General features: G+C 34.5%; 1 protein-coding gene and 1 non-coding gene across 5 annotated transcripts in view; one reads left to right on the top strand and one right to left on the bottom strand.

The window, feature by feature from the left end:
• Positions 1 to 22,657, bottom strand: part of RAPGEF6 (Rap guanine nucleotide exchange factor 6) — a 218,324-nt gene that overhangs the window by 139,703 nt on the left and 55,964 nt on the right. For all 4 annotated transcript variants that reach the window (XM_060008898.1, XM_060008900.1, XM_060008899.1 and 1 more), the window contains exon 5: positions 19,225 to 19,294. In XM_060008898.1, the coding sequence (XP_059864881.1) occupies positions 19,225 to 19,294 (70 nt within the window). The remainder of the gene's footprint in view (positions 1 to 19,224; positions 19,295 to 22,657) is intronic.
• Positions 10,300 to 10,372, top strand: TRNAR-CCG (transfer RNA arginine (anticodon CCG)). The gene has a single exon. It is a non-coding gene; the product is annotated as a tRNA-Arg (tRNA).

Raw genomic sequence — 22,657 nt, 5'->3', positions numbered from 1 at the left:
AACTGAAATGTGAGTTTTAAAAATAAAAACTCATAAACACATACTGAAATGGCAGAAAAATAAGGAATCCAAATGCAAAGAAAGAAGTGAAAACAAAATGCCAGGAAGTAGGCTAGCAACAAAGCCCCAATCTAGCAGATGATTTCTCAACTTTAGAGACAAGACTTTCCACTTTGATGGTTGTAGGGAACGAGAGAGAGAGGAAATAAAATAGAGAATCCAACAAAGGCAGGGAATCCAAAGGAGACTTACTCATTCCAAAGAGCTACACCCTCACTGCAAGCTTTAAGCCCATCCTGCAGAAGGGAGAGGAAGAAAACTTGCTTAGCACTGAGAAAAGGACTGCTGGGGGTGGAGGGAATTCAAAACAGAAGCCATCCTTCATGCAGGTCTGTAGTTTTAATTCATAGTACCTTAAGCACATAAAAAAATTTAAAGAAGTTCAGGACTAAAAACATACATGCAACTGGCAAAAACAAATCTAAAACCTCTCTGGTAAGAATGCAACTTTAACCCAAACCTCAAGGAATTCCCACACCCACAGTTCAACACATATGAAGTCATGTACAAATATACAAAAAAAAAAAAAAAAAACCCAAAACAAAAAACAAAAAACCCCAACAACAACAAAACCCAATCACGAGAGACATAATGAGCAATAATGGACAGAAAAACGGTAGCAGAATCACACCTGCAAGTATACCAATATTGGAAGTATCAGAAAATATAAAGCTATTAAAAAAAAAAAACTTTAAACAAAAAGAAACTTGAAAATGAGCCAGAGATTATAAATAGCAACCAAACAGGTAAGGATTCACCAGGACAAAAAAAAAAAAAAATCCTCCCCAAGTGCCCTCCCTCCCCACTGCCAAGCTAGCAAATAGACAGTAACAAGAAAGAGCCATCTACCTTCGAAAGAGGGATGAGAACATGGAAATATATCCTGTCTGAAACACAAGAGCACAGAGAAGGCCTAAAACTGAGGGTGGAACAGGAACACTTAGAAAAATCTTCCAAAAAACCAGTCCCACCCCTAAGCACAAAGTAACACTAGAGGAATTTGATAGTGTGCTGAAGCTAACAATAACAACAAAAACCCAAACCTAACTCAATTCTAGCAGAAGAGGTGTGTTCATCTCCAGGCCTAAACACTGTCTACCCTCTGTCTTTATTGCTCTACATACAGTATCTAGTATCAAATACAAAATAACGACTCACATAAAAATGAAAGGATTAAAAAAAAAAAACCCAATCCACTGCCAAGAGACAAAGCAATCAACAGAGCAATCCCTGAAAATTAAGAGATGACCCAGATGAATATCAGACAGAATTTAAAACAACTATAATATGGTAATGGTTCAGTGGAAAAGGTGGACAATATAACTAGACAGATGGAGCAGACATAAGAAAAGTATTACAGAAAAGTGAAAATGTCAGAAACAAAAAACATGGTACTAAAGATGAAGAATGCCTTTGATGAGCTCATCATTAGACTGGATACAATCAAGTTAAGAATCAATGAACTTAAACATAGGTCAACAGAAATTACCCAAAATGAAAGAGGCGCAGGGAGAGAGGAAGAGAGAGAAAGTAAAAAAGAAAAATGAAGGAATTAAATGGTGTATTAAGATATAACTAAAAAGAGGATTAGTGAATTGGGAAAACAGAGCTAAAAAAAATAAGAGTATGTACCACAAAGTCAGGATAAGATGAAAAACAAGAAAAAAATCTTAAGAAATATAGAGAATAGGACTTCCCTGGTGGTGCACTGGTTAAGAATCCGCCTGCCAATGCAGGGGACATGGGTTTGAGCCCTGGTCTGGGAAGATTCCACATGCCTTGGAGCAACTAAGCCCACGTGCCCCAACTACTGAGACTGCGTTCTAGAGCCCGCAAGCCACAACTACTGAATCCCACGTGCCTAGAGCCCACGCTCCGCAACGAGAAGCCACCGCAATGAGGCCCATGTACCACAATGAAGAGTAGCCCCGCTCACCACAACTAGAGAAAGTCGACGCACAGCAACGAAGACCCAACACAGCCCCCAAAAATAAAATAAATAAATTTATTAAGAAAAAAGAAATGTAGAGAATAAGCTGAAAATATTTAACATATATTTAAACAAAGTTCAAGAAAATGATAATAGAAAAATGAAGACAATGTCCAAAGAGAAAATGAGATTTTTTTAGTTAAATAAAAAAAAAAGACAGCCCAAAACTCTCCAACAAATCCAAATCAGGATACTTAAAAACTACAACTACAAATCCACACAGAAAAGATAAACAGAAGACTTTCAACGCAGCCAGAAGGAAATGATAGATCAGCTATAAAGGAAGGGCATTAAATTAATAACTGACTTCTCAAAAAACAACATGCCACAAAACAGAATGTACTGACTGCTGAGAAAAAAAAGGATTTTTCTCCTAAAATTGCATTCATAGCAAAACAATCCTTAAGAATAATACAAAATAAAGCTATTTTCAGGCAAAATTAAGAAAAAGAACAATACACCCAGTTGAAATGTTTACCAACAAAACCCCTTTATTAAAGAAAAATTTAAAGAGTGTGCCTCAGATATAACACAAATGGTCTCATAAGTAAGGTCTCAAATCCAAGAAATAACTAAAAGCAAAGAAATGCTAAATACATGGTTAAATCTGAGCAAATAACAACTGTATAAAATAATAAAGTAAGAGAAAATTTGTGGAATAAGTAAGTAGAACTAAAATACTGGTCAACAGCAATTACATTTGGATGTAGTGGCCAGCATTAAACTTTTATCAACTTTACTACTTATTAACTTGTGTTACTTTTAAGTAACCTGGAATTAGCAAGAAAAGAATAGACCAAATACAGTATCTAAGGAAGTACTGGGGGAGGGAGTTGAGAGTGGAAAAAAAGAACTTACTATATTATATAGAGAGAGTAAAAACAACAAGAGGAAAAAAAGTAGAGTATATACAAAGCACATAAAAGTAAATTCAAAAAGTAAAAGTAAATCCAAACCTGTCAGAAACCACAAAGAATGTAAACGGAAGAATCTTCTCAGGTTAAAAAAAAATCTTATATCAAATGCAGAAAAAGAGTTAGTTAACAGCCTCCAAGTACTGAGGCCCACAGAATCCAGATACAAAGATGACAAAAGAGTACTAGAAATTAAATTACGAGCTAACATCTCACTAAGAAATAATGAATGCAAGAATCCTAAACTCAATTATCAAATTAAGCCTAGAAACTCAGAAAAATATAACAAATAACTCAGGCTGAGCATTTACTGGGAATGTAACGGTAGTTTAATATTATAAAAATCTATAAATATAAATCAAATTAAGAGACCAAAGGAGAAAAGGGCACAGATCTCTGTAACAAAGGCAGAAAAAGTTTTTAATCAATTTCAGTAACCTTTCCTGATAAAAAATTTTAACACTACTTTTTGATACTCAAGATACCGTTTTAAGTTAATGAACTTCTGAGAGACTCCCAATAGTTTTTTGATATTTCTTTGCTTTCTGACACAAGAAATCCTAGTCTAATACATTTCCTGCTCCACATGTGATGTAAGCTATTATATTATGGAGGTTTATATTGTTTTAGTGGGGAAATACTATTTACTCACCATCTGGGCTCTTATAAACACTAGTAATCACTAAAACTACTTTTTTGTTGCTGCTTTTGCAATGAATAGCCCTAAGAAATAATTTTTTTCATAAAGTGAACCAACTTGGGAAATATTTTTAAGACAAATGCTGACATATTCTATTCAAATTTTGCACTAGAGTTTTACTTAGTATCTTTTATTTTGCACAACTCTTTTTCTTTTATATTGGGGAAAAATGATTCCTAATGACAATAATATATACATATATTAACTACATTACATTAATTATAATCATTGTAAAATAAATTTAATTACATCCAATTAAATTAAATGTATCTTAATAACAAAAGATTTCTCTTTATACACTTAGGTTATCTATACACATGTATGTTTTATATACATATATAATAGCTTTAACAGTATCAACATTACCACCAACATCCTGATACTACATAATCGGTTCCTAATGATTTATGTATATAAGATTATATATGTAAGTATATATTATTATCATCACATAAGTTACATACATGTAAGTATATGTAATGTGTCTCCACACACACACACACATATCTACATAAAACTTTTTAAATACTGTCATTACTACTAAAAATGAAACTACTGACCATTTCTGTCCTCATGAGATACTCCATTAAAAATGCAAAGACAAAATATTGCCTTTTAAAGTCACCAGAGGGCTCCCCCGGTGGCGCGGTGGTTAAGAATCTGCCTGCCAATGCAGGGAACATGGATTCGATCCCTGGTCCAGGAAGATCCCACATGCCGCGAAGCAACTAAGCTCATGCGCCACAACTACTGAGCCTGCACTCTAGAGCCTGAGAGCCACAACTACTGAGCCATGAGCCACAACTACTGAAGCCCGCACACCTAGAGCCTGTACTCCACAACAAGAGAAGCCACCACACTGCAACGAAGACCCAACGCAGCCAAAAAATAAATAAAAAATTAAAAAAAAATTGTTCTTAAAGTCACCAGAAATAAAAACTCCTGGGAATTAAACCAACAATTTTTTTTTTTTTTTGCAGTACGCGGTCCTCTCACCGTTGTGGCCTCTCCCGTAGCAGAGCACAGGCTCCGGACGCGCATGCTCAGCGGCCATGGCTAACGGGCGGCCATGGCTCACGGGCCCAGCCGCTCCGCGGCACGTGGGATCTTCCCGGACTGGGGCACAAACCCGTGTCCCCTGCATCGGCAGGCGGACTCTCAACCACTGCGCCACCAGGGAAGCCCCTAAACCAACAATTTTACATATAATAAATTCACTTTTTTTTAAAGAGATATTTTTCTCCTTTTTGAATTATTTTAAGTATTTAAAAACTTTACTTGGCTCCACTAAGCAGCTCATCTTTCTCAGGTCTTTTCGGGCTCTTCTTGATTTTTTACTATTCCAAATGTATTAGGCACAAAACAACCACCATTCTGATGGTATTTTTCATTGAAATCTCATTGAATTCACAAGATAATCTAAGGAAAATGAATACCTTTATGATGATGACTCCTTAGTTGAGAACATGGTATCTCATTTTTTGTTCAAGCTGCGTTTTATATTTTTGCAGAGCATTTAAAAACAATGTCTTTGCAAATTTGTTAAGTTTATGCTAAAGTATTTTACGTAGTTATTGTAAATATATTCTCTTATATGACATTTATTTAGGTCACAGGTCAATTTCTTGATCTCCATAAGAAAATCTGCTGGGATTTTCATGGGGATTACACTTAATTTTTCATCAATTTGGAGACAATTTACATCTTAAAAATATTGATTCTTTCAACTGATCTAGAGCTGAGGAAGAGTTCAAAAATTTTTTATGGTTTTCTGTGTAGGGAGTCTCCTATAACTTTTGTTAGATTTATTCTGATGTATATGGATGTTTTTGACATTTATAAATGGTTTTCTTACTAAATTCTATTTTTCTAACATTTTGTTGCTCATAAATATAAATACAATTGACCGAGTGACGCTGCTGAAATGATTTCTTATTAATTCTAAAAGTTCACATGTAGTTATTTATGGATTTTCTATATGCAAATCACGTCATTTGTGACAGTTTTATATTTTCATTTCTAATCTATCTTTTTCCCCTTGCCTAAATGCACTATATAGGACTTTTTAGACATTGGGTTTGGAGTGAGCTTTGACATATTCCCTAATGCCAGGAAAAGGTTTTCAATGTTTATTGTAAGGTTTGTGCAGATACCTTTAATAAGATTATGAAAGTTTCCCGCTTTTTCTAGCTTGCTAAAAGTTTTAAAAATCCTCATGAATGGGTTTTGAGTATTATCAAATGCTTTTTTTTGTATCTATAGAGATGATCATTTGACTAATTTCTCTAATTATATTAATATAATGAATCAGGGCTTCCCTGGTGGCGCAGTGGTTGAGAGTCCGCCTGCCAATGCAGGGGATACGGGTTTGATCCTTGGTCTGGGAGGATCCCACATGCCGCAAAGCTACTGAGCCCCTGTGCCACAGCTGCTGAGCCTGTGCTCTGGAGCCCGGAGGCCATGGCTGCTGAGCCCACGTGCCACAACTGCTGAAGCCTGCACGCCTAGAGCCCGTGTTCCCGCGGCGAGAGAGGCCACCGCAATAAGAAGCCCGCGTACTGCAACGAAGAGTAGCCCCCGCTCGCCACAACTAGAGAAAGCCCACGCGCAGCAGCGAAGACCCAACACAGCCAAAAATAAATAAATAAATTTATATTAAAAAATATATATACGATGAATCATACTGATTTTCAAATACTAAAACAATCTTGCAACTATGGAAATAAATTCAACTTTGTCATGATATTTTATCCTATTTATGTATCACTCGGATTTGATTTCCTAATATATGAAGATTTTAAAATCTATTTTCATTTAAAAAATGACCTGTAATACTGCTTTTGGGTAATATCCTTGTTAGGTTTTGCTCTCAAAATTAAACTGGGCTCTTACACAATGTTATATGTCACTGGTATCTCAATAAAAAAAAAATTAAACTGGGCTCATTAAGGGAACATATTCAATTTTTTTTCTGTTTCCAGTTAGACTTTATGTATTTCTTCTTTAAATGTTTGGAAAAATTCACCAGTGAAACCATGTGGGTCTGAATTTCTAAATGGAAGGTCTGTAATTACAGGTTCACTTTCTTTCTATATATTGGATTATGCAGATTTTCTGTTTGTGTGAGGGTGTGTGCCAGTTTTGGTAAGCTGTGTATTTCAAGGAATTTGACTCTCTAAAATCTCAAACTTATTTAAAATTTTCATAATATCCTTTCTTTTGTTACTTTTTTTGAAGTTCATTAGATCCATAGAGTACTGTATCCTTTCTCACTACTGACACTGGTTATGTAGTATCTGTTTCATTCTTGATTATTTTTGGCAGGGATTTATCAATTATATTATCCTTTTCTGAGAACAAACTTTTGCCTTTGCTGATTCTTAAGTTTGCTTGACATGCCACTGATTTTTATATTTATCTTTATTATTGCTTGGCTTCTAATTTCTGTTGGTATAGTTTGCTGCTTTCTAATTTCCTGACGTGGATACTTAACTCATCTAATGTCAGCCTTTCATTCTAACAGCATTAAGGCTTAAATTGCTCAGCAAGAAAGGCTTAAAATGAATTTCATGTTTTGATATGTCACCTTCATTCAGTTCAAAATATTTTCTCATTTTCATAGTGACTCTTCTTTGACAAGTGATTTAACGTATACTCCTGAATTTCAAAAGCTGTATTTTGTTCCAGTTGTGTTTTTGTAATTTTTTAAAAAATTAATTCCATGGTGGTCAAAAACTATAAATTGTAGAATTTTAAATCTTTTCTTTTTTGAGCTTTATGTCCCGCCTATGGTCAACTTTTAAAAATATTCTATGTGCACTTGAAAAGCAGATGTATTCTACTACTGATGAATGTAGTGTTCTCTATATGTCTATTAGGCAGAGTGCTGTTTCCTTAAACCTCATGAACCAACCTCCGCTAGCTTCAAACTTATCTTCTGCAGCTGTCTCACTTCTTTCAGCCTTCATAGAATTGAAGACCGTTAGGACCTTGCACTAGATTGGGTTTTGGCTTAAGGGATGTCGTGGGTGGTTTGATATTCTAATCCAGACCACTAAAACTTTCACCCGTTGGGCAATAAGGCTGTTTCACTTCCTTACCATTCATGTGTTCATTGTCGTAACACTTTTAATTTCCTTCAAAAACATATCCTTTGCAATCACAACTTGGTTAAGTGTTTGGCACAAGAGTTCTGGCTTTCGGCCTGTCTCAGCTTTCAACATGCCTTCCTCACTAAGCTTAATCATTTCTAGCTTTTGATTTAAATTGAGAGATGTGCAACTCTTCCTTTCACTTGAGCACTTAGAGGCCGCTGTAGAGTAATTGACTAGCCTAATTTCAATACTGTTGTGTCTCAGGGAATAGGGAAGCCTGGGGATAGGAAGAGAGATGGGGGAGCAGCCAGTCAGTGGAGCAGTCAAAACACATAGAACATTTACCGACCATCTTATATGGGTGTGGTTCATGATGCATCAAAACAATTATAGTAATTGTTTACTATAGTAACATCAGAGATATAGTATATAGTATAGTAACATAGATACTATAGATATAGATATAGATATAGTATAGATATAGATATAGTATAGTAACATCAGAGATCACTGTAACAAATATAATAATAAAAAATGGCACAAACAGACTTGCTTGATGTAGAGTTGCCACAAACCTTTGTTAAAAAAAAAAAGTATTTGCAAGGTGCAATAAAACAAAGTGTGTCTATAGTCAACATGTATTTAGATAAACCCATATATTTATTCTTTCCATTGTCCTTTGCTCCACATCTCTGTGCTTCCATCTGAGATTCTCTCCTGTCTGAAAAATTCTTTTAGTAAACTGAGTACTGGTCTACTGATGAAAAATTTTCTTAGCTTCTGTGTGAAAATCTTTAAATTCCTTAACTAATGAAGGTAAAATTACCGCTGTGTTTTACTGTTGCTCCTTTAGAAGTAATGTTTCTTTTTGTCTTACTAGTTTTATGACTTTCCCTTTACTTTTGGTTCTTAGTAGTTTTACTATGATGTGCTTATGCATTAAGTTTCTTTGTGTTTATACTGATTCGAGTTTGTAACATCATACGGAAAAACCTGAATGAACTTTTTACTTTTTACTTCTGGAAAATTCTCTTACCTTTTCTAATAATACGGTCATTATCTCCTGTCCTTCTGTGACTCCAATTACACATAGATAAGACCTTTTCACTCTCAGTCTCCCAAGGCAATAGAAATAAAAATGAAAATAATCAACTGGGACCTAATCAAACTCACAAGCTTTTGCACAGCAAAGGAAACCATAAACAAAACTAAAAGACAACATACAGAATGGGAGAAAATATATGCAAGTGATGTGACTGACAGGAGATTAATTTCCAAAATATACAAACAGTTCATACAACTTGACAACAAAAAAAAAACCCATCGAAAAATGGGCAGAAGCCCTAAAGAGATATTTCTCCAAAGAAGACATACAGATGGCCAACAGGCACATAAAAAGATGCTCAAAATCGCTAATTATTAAAGAAATGCAAATCAAAACTACAATGAGGTACCACCTCACACCAGTCAGAATGGTCATCATTAAAAAGTCTACAAATAACAAATGCTGGAGAGGGTGTGGAGAAAGAGGAACCCACCTACATACACTGTTGGTGGGAATGTAAGTTGGTGTAGCCACTGTGGAAAACAGCATGGACATTCCTCAGAAAATTAAATACAGAATTACCATATGATCCAGCAATCCCACTCCTGGGTATCTATCCAGACAAAACTATAATTCAAAAAGACACATACAACCCTGTGTTCATAGCAGCACTATTCACAATAGCCAAGACATGAAAGCAACCTAAATGTCCACTGACAGATGAATGGATAAAGAAGATGTGGTACACATATACAATGGAATACGACTCAGCCATAAAAAAGAACAAAATAATGCCATTTGCAGCAACATGGATGCAAATAGAGATTATCATACTAAGTGAAGTAAGTCAGAAAGAGAAAGACAAATACTACTATATGATATCATTTATATGTGGAATCTAAAATATGACACAAATGAACTTATCTATGAAACAGAAACAGAATTGCAGACATAGAGAATAGACTGGTGGTTGCCAAGGGGGAGGTGGTGGGAGAGGAACAGATTGGGAGTTTGGGATTAGCAGATGTAAACCTGTATATATAGAATGGATAAACAACAAGGTCCTACTGTACAGTGCAGGGAACTATATTCAATATCCTGTGATTAACCATAATGGAAAAAGAGTATGAAAAATAATGTATATATGTATAACTGAGTCACTTTGCCATACAGCCGTAATTGTAAATCAACTATACTTCAATAAAAAAGAAATCAGCCCAGAAAAAAAAATAAAATTTGAAAAAGAAAGAAAAGACCTTTTCACTCTATTGCCTGTCTCCTACCCTCCATCATATTTGATTTTTCCTTGGATCTGTCTACAGTTGACCCTTCAACAATGTGGGGCTTAGGGGTGCTTGACCCTCCATGCAGTTTAAAATCTGTGTATAACTTTACAGTTGGCCCTCTGTATCCAAAGTTCCACATCTGCAGATTCAATCAACTGTGGATCGTGTAGTACTGTAGTATGTATTTTTAAAAAACCCAAATGTGGGACTTCCCTGGTGGTCCAGTGGCTAAGACTCCATGCTCCGAACGCAGAGGGCCCAGGTTCAATCCCTGGTCAGGGAACTAGATTCCACATGCCACAACTAAGAGTTCGCATGCTGCAACTACAGATCCCACATACTGCAACTAAAGGTCCGACATACTGCAACTAAAGGTCCCATGTGCCACAACTGTAAATAAATATTAAAATAAAGTAATAAATAATATATAATAAAATAAAAATAAAGTAAATAAATATTAAAAAAACCAAAAAAACCCTGTGTGTAAGACCTGCCGAGTTCAAACCAGTGTTGTTCAAAGGGGCCACTCTATTTTCTTCCCGCTTATCATTCAATTCCCTAAATCTCTATTCAGCCAAGTTTTACCTTCTGTTTAATCTGAGATTTTATTTTCAGTTATAGATGTTTCTAGTTGTAGAATTTGGGATTAATTCTTTCATTTTATAGTTTCTAATCTTCTACTGAAATGTATATATGTTATCTCTGATATTTGGGATCTCCTGTGAGTTTGTTGGCATTGTCTGCTTTTTATTCTCTTTAGTTTCTGACCACTTTTAGATGTATTCCATAGATTCTGATATGTAGTATATTTTCACTATTGTTATTTTGCAAATTCTGTAATTTCAGTATGTATTTACTTACCCTTTGACAAAGTTGTTTGATAGGTTTAAAAATTTTAAGGTGTAGCCTATATATTTTTTGTTATTAGTACAGTTTCATTGCATATAATCAGAAAGTGTTTTCAGTATATCTACTTTATGGAAATCACTGATTTTTTTTTTGGTGAACATATAATCAATTTTTGTGAATGTGCATTGGACACCTGAGATGGTGTAGTATAATGCTGTAGAATACAACATATATTCATAAAATCCACCTTACTGTTTATTCTGTTTAGGTCTTCTATCTCATTTTTTGTCTACCTGATCTATTTTATACTAAGAACAGAGAATTATATTCTATTTTGTAGCACATTTCTGTCTCACTGAATCTCCTGTAATTTTTGCTTTATACAGAGGGTTTCTGTGTAATGTGCTGCATAGAAATTCATGTGTTGTATCTTTACTGTAAATTGTGAGTTTTAGCATCAAAAAATATGCCCCCTTCTATGTCACAGTTAATGCTTTTTGGATTGAATTCTACTTTAGTATTAAGATTACTGTATCTGCCCCCTTTTTATTTTCACTTGTTTAGAATACCATTGTCCACTGAATCATTTGATTCAGGAATCACAGAAGTGTCTCTTATAAACAGTATATAGTTGTTGCGTCTCCTTTTGTGAGCCAAATTGAGAATCTTTCCCTAATAATAGGTGGATGAAGCACATTCACATTTACTGGTATGACTAATATTTTCAGTCTCAATTCTGGGATAACATTTTATAATTATGTGTATTTTACTACACTTGTTTCTCTAAGAAACGTGTATTCTTTGCTTTTTAATAAAAAAATTTTTTTTGGTACTTAGGAAGACCTGTATTTTTGTTTTAGTGATTACTTCTGTACTTAAACCGTTTAAATGCCCTTTGTCTTCTTTTCCTTTTTCTCATACAATTTTTAAAAATTGAGATATAATTCACATACCATAAAATTCACCCTTTTAAAGTATACAATTCAGTGATTTTTGATATACTCACGAAGTTATACAGTCATTACCATTATCTATTCCACAACATTTTCAACATCCCAAAAAGGAACTTCATACCCACCCATTAGCAACTACTTTTTCTCTCTATCGATTTACCTGTTTTGAATATTTCATATGAACAGAATCATACAATATATGGCTTTTGCTATCTGGCTTCTTTTACTCAGAATGTTTCCAAGGTTCATCCATGTTGTAGCATGTATTGATATTTGATTCCTTTTTACCACAGAATAATATTGCATCATGTACACATATAACATTTTGTCTATTCACTTATCAAGGTGATGAATATTTGGTTTTTTCCACTTTTTTAGCTATTATAAATAATGCTATGAACATTAGTGTTCAAGATTTTATGTGAACGAATGCTTTCAATTCTCTTGGGTATATACTTGATGGGTCAATGGTAATTCTATTTTTAGCTGTTTGAGGAGTTGTCAAACTATTCTCCAAAGTGGTTTCACCATTTTACATTTCTACCAACAATGTATGAAGACTGATTTCTATACACCCTTGCCAATACCTGTTACCGTCCACCTGTCTTATTATTACCCTTTTACTACGTGTTGGCAAAGAATCTTCATTGGGCATCTTGTGTTTCTACACATTTTGCTGGGTTTGCCAAGAATGAAAATCCTAACCACTCATTATGTGGGCCATTTCTCAGAGCTGTGTTTGTAGCAAGCAATCTTGAAGGATGAAGTAATGTTTCCTACTGGAAAAAGAAAAAGCCCGCTTACTATAAAAGCACCATATTTATTCACCAAGCGCAGTGTTTCTTAGCTGCAGTACAAACCTACTATATGCAAGGCATCCACCTGGGCCATCCAGCATAACCTACACAAGACCTAGGGAACAAGGGGAACCTACAGAAATATGCTAATTATTATGCTGCTCACTATACCATGAGTAATGGAATTCTCTGTCTCTGACCCAAGACATGTTTTGGTCTCATGTCTTCTGCCAACATCCATGAAATAACTAGTAAACTGTTAGCTTTTAAATATAGTAAAATCAAATGTTAGACTGGATATTATCTAATTTAGCAGTTTTTATTGGTATTTTAACTCTCTTCCGTTTTTTTTATGCAACAGATGATCAGTAAGAATGTTTTTTCCTATTTCACTCTCCCTTTTCCTTTTTTATTTGTATTATTTCTACTTAGTCACAACATAAAATGTATGTCCAGTAGTCTTCCCCTCACATCCCTACCTTTGTTTTAGTCTTAGCAAGTACATCCATGTATTTTAAATGCTCGTCTTCACTTCTTTTGCTGAGGTATTCCCAGTTATCTCTCAACTGGATAAAATATCCTCCAGGAGATTCCTTAAAAAAACAGCTCAAGAGTACCTAATTCCCTAAAAACTTACATACTGAAAGCTGTTTTCCCTCAACCTTGATATCTAACAGAATGTGGCTGAACATAAAAACTTTGTTTCATATTTTTTCTTGGAGTTTTCTTTTTAAATGCTGCTCCACGGCTGCCTTGTTTTGGTTGCCTCAGTGAAATTTAAAATGTCTGAACCAGTGCCGTTCTTTTGCCTTTAGAAGTTATGTAATGTTTTTGCTTGGAAGCATAAGATTTTTTATCTTTCCCCAATATCCAGTGGACCCTTTCAATGTATAGATGTGAATCTTTTTCAATTTCTGGAGAATTTTCTTTGAATATAGCTTTAAATATTAGTTCTTTTTCACTGATTTTTCTTTCTTGGGACTCTAAAATTCTGAATGTTATCCCTCCATTGCCTGTCTTTAATTTCCACTATTTTCTCTGACACTTTTTCCAGCTTTAAGACTGCACAGAACAATGTATAAGCTTAAGGTATACAACAGTGTTGATACATTTACATATTACAAGATGATTACTACCATAGCTTTACCTAACATCTCCATCACGTCACAGTTACCATTTTTGCAGTGAGATGGTTTAAGATCTGTTCTCTTAGCGACTTTCAAGTTATATAACACAGTAATTCTGACACTTTTACTTCATTCTTGTGTCATTTTCATTCACTTGGTTCTTTTCCTGCCTTTCTTCAATGCACCTTATTAAATTTTCATTTGACTCTATTCCCCCCGGGGGACCTTATAATTTATTTATTACTAAAATATTTTTTTTCTTTGTTTTCCATTCCTTTACTAAGTTCATATTCTTTTTACTCCTTTTTTTGGGGGGGGGGCGGATTTTCTTTTCCTCGTTTTTAAATTACTGATTCTACATATTTTTTGTTTTTGTTTTTCAATGTCCTCAACTGGTTGATTGAATATATTTAACTCTGGAGTGTGGTCACACTCTACATCTGCATGCTGGTTTTTCTGCGGTGGGGAGGAGTTTTTTTCTCAGTTGACATATAATAATTTTCTTTTATTTTTATAATACCTACATATGGATTTATCAAGTTCCCCTTTTTACCTTTTTGTGGTATTAGGATGTCTTACAAAACTCCTAGTTTAACAGCACCTCTTTTGTCAAATACTTTGAAGTCCAGATGTTTTAAGATACTTTTTTCTTTTTGTTTTGCTAGTGGAAGGAGAGGTTGTAAGACTCTGATTTTGTGTTCACTTTGGCTTGTAGGCACCTAAAACTTACCCATGTGCTGCTTCTTCACCACTTAAATGCCAAAGAGAGCTTGTTTCCTTTTTACCTTTTATCTTAACCCTGAAGCTATGCATTTAGATGACTACTCTGAAAATTATTCATAATATTAAAAAACTTCACTGTAGTCTCTGTTCTGATCTATCATATGTATACGTACACACACTCATATTTAATTTTAAACTTAGCGTGGAATTAGTCTTTCCAACAGTACAGGTCAACCCTAGGTCCATTTGCTAGCGTCCATTTTCTGTGTTTTCTACAGATCTGCTTGGTTGGCCTTTGTTCATCATAAACCCTTGATAAGGGTTGGGAGTAGAGATGAAGTGTGAGAAATAACATGCTGGGAAACGGTGATTTCTCTCTTTTTATTTACAATTATTTTCAAGTTTGAGCGTCCTCTGTCTTCAAGTTATGCTGTGAGCATGGTTTGTGTATAGATTTCTTATACCCTTCTTATAGTTCTACACTGTTTTTAGAGGAAATACTGGGAGACAGGTAGTTAAGTGGTTACCGCTGTCTTCAGCTACCCAGAAGAAGAAAGATTTAAAAGTTTAATTAAAACAATGAACTAATAAAATTCTATAAAGCAATACAGATTTTATAAGTTCAATAATCTTGTCATGGGAAGGTCTTTCTAATAAGCATGACTTCAAAAAGTCATAAGAGGAAAAAAACTCAACAGATTAAAAAAAATTATAACTGACATAAAATTTACTTCAGACTAAAGTTAAAAACTGATAAACAGCTTCTTACAACAAAAGGGTTCATTTACCTAGTAAGAAAAAGCTCTCATGAACAAATAAGGAATAATCCAAGTAGAAAAATGGGCAAGAGATAATAAGAAATATTATAAGCTGATAATAAACGGATAATAAGAAAAATAAACCCTCCATAAAGCATATGAGATCATGCACAGGTAATTTAAAACGAGATTTCATTATAATGTGTCAGATTAAGATGACCAACCTATCAGGTGATGAGCAGGGTGTTTAGAAACAGGCATTCCCAATCACCAGTGGTTACTCAAATTTGTAGAAATACACACGTAATAAAAGTATTTGACAGAACTTATCAAAATAGGAAGCATTACTTATAAACATGTATACTTGGACCAAGCATTTTTATGAATTCTAAATAATTTCACCTAAAAAATACTTAGGTATCAAAGATTTATGCTATTACAAAATGTTCAGTACAATTTTGTATTTCAAAGGATGTAATAACAGTGAAAAACTGAAAAAAAAAATCAAGATTCATCAATATGGTGGAATAAAAACAAAATCCTCAGAAACTTCAGGAACAAAAATCTTAAAATTATTTTAGATTATTTTCTCCTATAACTCATAGAGCATTTTTAACTATGCTGATCATCAATAAAATACTGTTTTGGAATTAAAAAATTACCAATCATAAATACATACACTTGATGTAATTATTTGGGGTGATTTTAAAAATTTTATATATACACATACTTTTTTTTCCCAAAACATTTGGGTATAAATTGAAGAGAGGGTGATTCTTGACCCTAAAATATGTCAACATGTATTTCCTAAGAACAAGAATTTTGTCTTACATAACCCCACTACAATAATCAAAATCAGTAAACTCAATATTATCTAAACCACAGTCCATGTTCAAATTTCACCAACTGTGCCAACATTATCATTTATAGTTACTCCCCTCTCCTGCCTCCAAGATTTAATGCAAGATAAAAAGCACTGTATTTAGTTATATCTGTTTTTTTTCTCTTTTAATATGAAACAGTTCCTTAGTCTTTCTGTGATGTTTCTTGACACTGGGATATTTAAAGAGCATAGGACCTCAATTTTTAGAATGTCTTCCATTTGGTTTGTCAGCTATTTACCACCGATTAGCTGCAGGCAGGCATTTCTGGCAGGAATATGTCTCAGAGGTGATGTTCTGTCCTTCTCAGTGCATCATATCATGAGTAGTGTATCACTTTTTGCCTATATTGATGGTGGCAGCAATAATTTTTGTTATAGTGGTTTCCTCCACATTTCCCCATCAGAAATTTGGTAATTTTTACTTTCATAAATGATTTGTGGGGAGATACAATGAGACTACATAAGTATCCTGTTTCTCAACAAACATTAGTCACAAGTTTTGGCATTCATCAACGATTTTCTAACTTAATCATTCCTTCTAGACTTATTAGTTGGCATTTAACTATCAGGAAGAACTCTTCCTTTTCATTCATTCATACCATTAGAAATTAACAAATTCTTTATTATACAGTAGGGTACCATCAATCACTATACATTTTTATTTGGATTCTCAAACTGTCCCAGATTTGGCCAATGGGACTCCCTTCAATCTCGTTCCTCTGTCCTTTTGCCAGGTCCCTATAATTCTCTGAATATTTCCTTACTTTATAAGGTAGGTGATGGAAGTATTTCATATTTTGACAGAGGAAGGTTTTAAGTGGCATACATTTGTAATATCAATAAATTGTACACTTAAAATATGTTTGTACACTTAAATATATATGTACACTTGAAATATGTACACTTAAAATACTATCTAGAGTATGTTAATACTCTAGATAGTAGTGCTTTCTACATTGTTATGAGCAAGCAATTTTAAAACTGTCTTAGGTGTCAGTAAATGTTTTGATGATGATGGAAACCAAGTTTCTCACTGTTAGTGAAAGGAGGTACAAATAAGCAAAATGAGAAAAACAGAATAAACTCTAGATTTTAAACACAGGTACACAGAAGCAAAGAAATAAATACAGAGGTGTATATATGTGTGTATGTATGTGTATACATACACTCAAACGTACATTTTCTAGCTCTGTTCAGTGAAAGGCCCTACAAGCAATGAAGCACCTGGAGCAATGAAAACAGCTGGCTGCCAGATCTTGGTTTCTAAATACTGCTTTAGAAACAGAAAAGGCTAACTCCCAGTTTGGGGCAAGAAAAGTACAACTCCTCCCTTTAATCTAAAAGGAAAATTAATTTAATTGTTAATAACTTTAGTAATTAACTTAATATCTTAAACTGTACATTTAAAAATGGCTAAAATGGGGTCTTCCGTGGTGGCGCAGTGGTTGAGAGTCCGCCTGCCAATGCAGGGGACACGGGTTCGTTCCTGGTCCAGGAAGATCTCACATGCCGTGGAGCGGCTGGGCCCATGAGTGATGGCGGCTGAGCCTGCGCGTCCGGAGCCTGTGCTCCGCAACGGAGAGGCCACAACAGTGAGAGGCCCGTGTACCGCAAAAAAATAAAAATAAAAAAATAAAAAAATAAAAATGGCTAAAATGGTAAATTTCATGTTAAGTGTATTTTACCACAATGAAACAAGACAAACAAACAATGTACAAGGTGGATGGAGCTTAATCCACGTATATAGTCCACCCTCTGTATTCATAGATTCAACCAACCACAGACTGTGTAGTACTGTAGTATTTACTACTGAAAAATATCTGAATGTAAGGTACTGAGCAGTTCAAATTCATGTTGTTTAAGGGTCAACTGTATATGAGAACACTATGGCAAAAGCACTGTTTTTTTCCCATAAAGTATGAGAAATATAAAATACATCAACAGACAAATAACTGAGAAAACAGTACTGCCTGAGGCAGTTTTCTTGCCATGTCCCTCAATGCATTTATTTAGAGGAAAGGGTTCTGAGAGCTTAACAGATATGCCATGTATACCAACACTTAAAGAAAATAAATGTAAAACAATACATAGCCTAAGCCTTGAACAAACCTGAAAAAAAATAACATTCACTGAATATTTACTATGCAGATAGCACTCTGCAATACTATGGAAGACACAAACAGAACAAGAAATAATCTTTGCCTTTTAGGAGCTTAAAATCAGTGGTTTATATGAAATTTAGGACACTAAGCTCACGATAACGTAGATGACCCAGTTTAGGGAAAACAGAATCTACCTGAAGATGTCAATCTGACTGTAACACCATGAAATGGAAAAGTGGTTTAGTTTTGAGCCCTGATATTAAAAGACTTCATTAAGAATTCAACCTCGTTTCTCAAGTTTAAATCAAATCAGATGACATGATCATTTACATGAGATGCTAGTAGGACAAAGAGTCCATTCAGTATTAACTATTTTCTAGTAAGGTCATCTCAGAACAAGGCAAAAGGCCGCTGTGTTCTGGATCCTTCAAATGGTAAGGAAAAAAGTCTTATTTTCTATAGTTACATCAACTACCTAGCTTTCTCAGGAAAAAGTAAAGAATTATTCCTTAAATACACTCTGAAAGTAAAACTATTAAGATCTAAACCATTTCTTACTTGGATATAACAGTATCTCTTTTTTTCTACCTCTTTCCTTCAAGTCCAGGGTACAGAACATGGATGCTCAAAGATTATTAACTAAATTGAATAGGAAAATCAGGATCCCCTTTCAGAGCTCTTATTTAAATTTTCTGATAGAAGTAGTAAAAGAAATTACCAAACTTGCAACATTTTATATATAATTGCATCCCTTTCAAGGATCAGAAGAAACTTTAAAGTGGATGAAAATGTATCGAACTTGGTATATAGTTTGATGCTACTTAGTAAAATATTTAAAAAGTCACAGTAATGGAACTTCCTTGAATGTTTAAAAGCCTACTACATTTAAAGTTGAAAATGAAGCATATCAAAAAACAATTTCAGTATTCTTTAAAATTCTTACCACAATCATTTCTGAAGGCTCTAATACAAGACAATCACATCCTCTTTTTCCTCCAAACTGCTTACCAAAACTATAAAAACAGAAAATAATTTCTTTAGCAAAGGTTATAAATAAAATGCATCAATACAGAAAAAGTGAACCCAAAAACCCCTACATGTTAACCAAGAAATTCTGATCCTATCAGGTACACTAATAAGATTTAAAAAAACAAAACAAAACAAAAACTTCCTTTTACTTGCTGAGATATATATAAGTGGTCTCAATACACAGTTGGGTCATAATTATTTTAAAAATTCTGCCTTTAACTAGTCTCTAAAACTGATTATAAAAGATATCTGCCTAATCTCAAATTCTGAACATCTATTAATATGTGTTGAATTCACGTAAAACCATACTTACTAAAGAGTGAAGCCACAATTATGGAATATTTTTAAAAAGTAAATTTTTGAGAGTGATATTAGATAACAGATAGAAAAAAAAACTTTAAAAATACTTACACTTGAATATACTAAAAAATGTAGTGAGATGCAGAAGTGGTTTATTTTTAAAAAACAGTGTTGGAGCCACTGGCTAGCTCTTTGGAAAAAATTGAAACTGCAGTAGTACTAAAAGAAAATTTGAGTATTTTTATGTTATTTGTCTGAGAGAAAGATTTCTAAGCAAATCAAAAGAGAAAGCACTAATAAAGGAAAAAATTGATGTTTTCATTTTAAAAGACAAACTGAATTTTTTAAAAGGTGGGATATGAAAAAAATACTAGAGACACAAAAGGTCAACATACTTAATATGCAGAGTGTACATAAAAGAAATTATAAAAGCACTCTAAAATATTACAAAATGGAAGTACCATGGCTAATTATAAAATATATTATTATTACAAAAATAACTTTAAAATTCCAATAACACAAGCAAAACTATAAAAAATAAACTTAATAAAGAAATATAGAAGTCATTTATAAAAAACTACACAATTTTATTGATGGACTGAAAATAGGGCTTGATAAAAGAAGTGATATAACATACACTTACAAAGAAACTCAATATTATAAAAATGTCAATTCTCCACAAAGTATAAGGTTACATACAAATACTAGTTTATAGCCAAATCCTAATCAAAATCCAAATGAACTTACTTTTGAACATAGCAAAAAAGTCACTGCTGTTTTTTCTTAAGCAGTAGCCTGTATTATTTTTGTATTTTCCCCAAAATATTCCTACCTCATCTAATACATAAAACAATGAAAAGGAAATTTGCAAAAGTCTGCTTTCATTCAAGATGGAATAACAGGGACTGGATTTACTCGCCTATGTGAAAAAACTGGAAAATCAGACAAAACATATTAAACAACAGTTTCAAGACTTCGGAAAGCAGGCAGGACAGGGATGTGATTCCTTAGAGAGGGAATTAAAAAACTAAAATGACCCCTACAATATCCCAATTTTACTAAGTACAGGCAATCTCTAGGCCACAATGCAAGAAGGGAGAAACCTAACAGAGCCTGCCAATCTCACTGAATTGAAGAGACAGAGACAGTTTTGGGGTGCAGGTGATGGAGGAAAGATCTTTAATATTTATAGGGCAGGATAAAGGAAAGGAGGGAGCAGCAGAGAGAGAGAGGAAGAGAGACAGAAAGAACAAGAATGTGCACAAGAGGGCATGCATGAGTGCACATATGTGCTCTGGTGATCTTCAGAAAGGCTCCACTGAATCTTTGGGTGAATAATATGAAAATGTGAGAAAAATGCAAATACTAGCCACAGTGGAAAGACCACATAATACATGGAGCATCAGGTGGAATCTTCAGAAATCCATTTCCTTTGTAATGTGATAAATTAGTCCTACATTAAGGAAGTGCTGGACTCATTCAAACGAATATTAAGACTCAAAATGGATTCCAATTAGCTAAACTACATGTCAGAAGAAAGCCTAATACTACCTAAAGAAATACAACAAAATCTGGAACCCAGCAACATAAAAGTTGCAAAGTCTGACATCCAGTAAAGCAAAACAAAAAACAGGCATGCAAATAGGAATATATAATCCACAGCCGAAGAAAAACCAATCAATAAAAACAGAACCAGAGCTGTCAGCAGTGAGGGAATCAACAGACAAGAACACCGAAACAGCTATTTCTAAGTATGCTCCAAATGTTTAAGAAACTAGAGATAAACATGAATACAACAGAGAAACAGAAGCTTAAAAAAAAAAAAAAAAAAGACCTAATGGAATGTTCTACCACATCACATACGTAGACACAATGTCTGGTTTTCCCATTTTCTAGTTGTGTTAAAAATCGTTGGGCTTCCCTGATGGCTCAATGCTTAAGAATCCACCTGTCAATGCAGGGGACACAGGAAAATCCCACATGCCGCGGAGCAACTAGGCCCGTGTGCTAAAACTACTGAGCCTGCACTCTAGAGCCCATAAGCCACATCTATTGAGACTGCGCACCACAACTACTGAAGCCCGCACACCTAGAGTCCATGCTCCATAACAAGAGAAGCCACCACAATGAGAAACCCGCGCACCACAACGAAGAGTAGCCCCCACTGGCCACAACTAGAGAAAGCCTGCTCACAGCAACGAAAACCCAACGCAGTCAAAAACAAATAAATAAATAAAAAATCGTGAGTGGTTTCAGACAGTGTTAACTTGATATGTCCATTATAAAGTTTCCTCTTAATTTTCCATCTATTAGTTTTAGCATCCATTTTTGATCAGTGCCTAGACCTAAAGTATTATTAGGGGCTATTGAAAAAGGCATTTTATAATTCTAATTATTCTTACTGAATTTTTTTAACATCTTTATTGGAGTATAATTGCTTTACAATGGTGTGTTAGTTTCTGCTGTACAACAAAGTGAATCAGCTATACATATACATACATCCCCACATCTCCTCCCTCTTGCATCCCCCTCCCACCCTCCCTATTCCACCTCTCTTAAGTGGCCAAAGCATGGAGCTGCTCTCCCTGTGCTATGCAGCTACTTCCCACTAGCTATCTATTATACATTTGGTAGTGTATATATGTCCATGCCACTCTCTCACTTCGTCCCAGCTTACCCTTCCCCCTCCCCATGTCCTCAAGTCCATTCTCTACGTCTGTGTCTTTATTCCTGTCCTGCCTCTAGGTTCTTCAGAACCATTTTTTTGTTTTGATTCCATATATATATGTGTCAGCATACAGTATAGAGGTTCCTTAAAAAACTAAAAATAGAACTACCATATGACCCAGCAATCCCACTACTGGGCATATACCTAGAGAAAACCATAATTCAAAAAGAGTCATGTACCACAATGTTCACTGCAGCACTATTTACAATAGCCAGGACATGGAAGCAACCTAAGTGTCCATCAACAGATGAATGGATAAAGATGATGTGGCAGGGCTTCCCTGGTGGTGCAGTGGTTGCAAGTCCGCCTGCTGATGCAG

This window comes from Delphinus delphis, chromosome 3, assembly GCF_949987515.2.
Source record: "Delphinus delphis chromosome 3, mDelDel1.2, whole genome shotgun sequence".
In the NCBI taxonomy this organism is placed as follows: domain Eukaryota; kingdom Metazoa; phylum Chordata; class Mammalia; order Artiodactyla; family Delphinidae; genus Delphinus; species Delphinus delphis.
The sequence above is the reverse complement of the archived record's forward strand: the minus strand, read 5'-3'. Positions and strand labels throughout refer to the sequence as shown.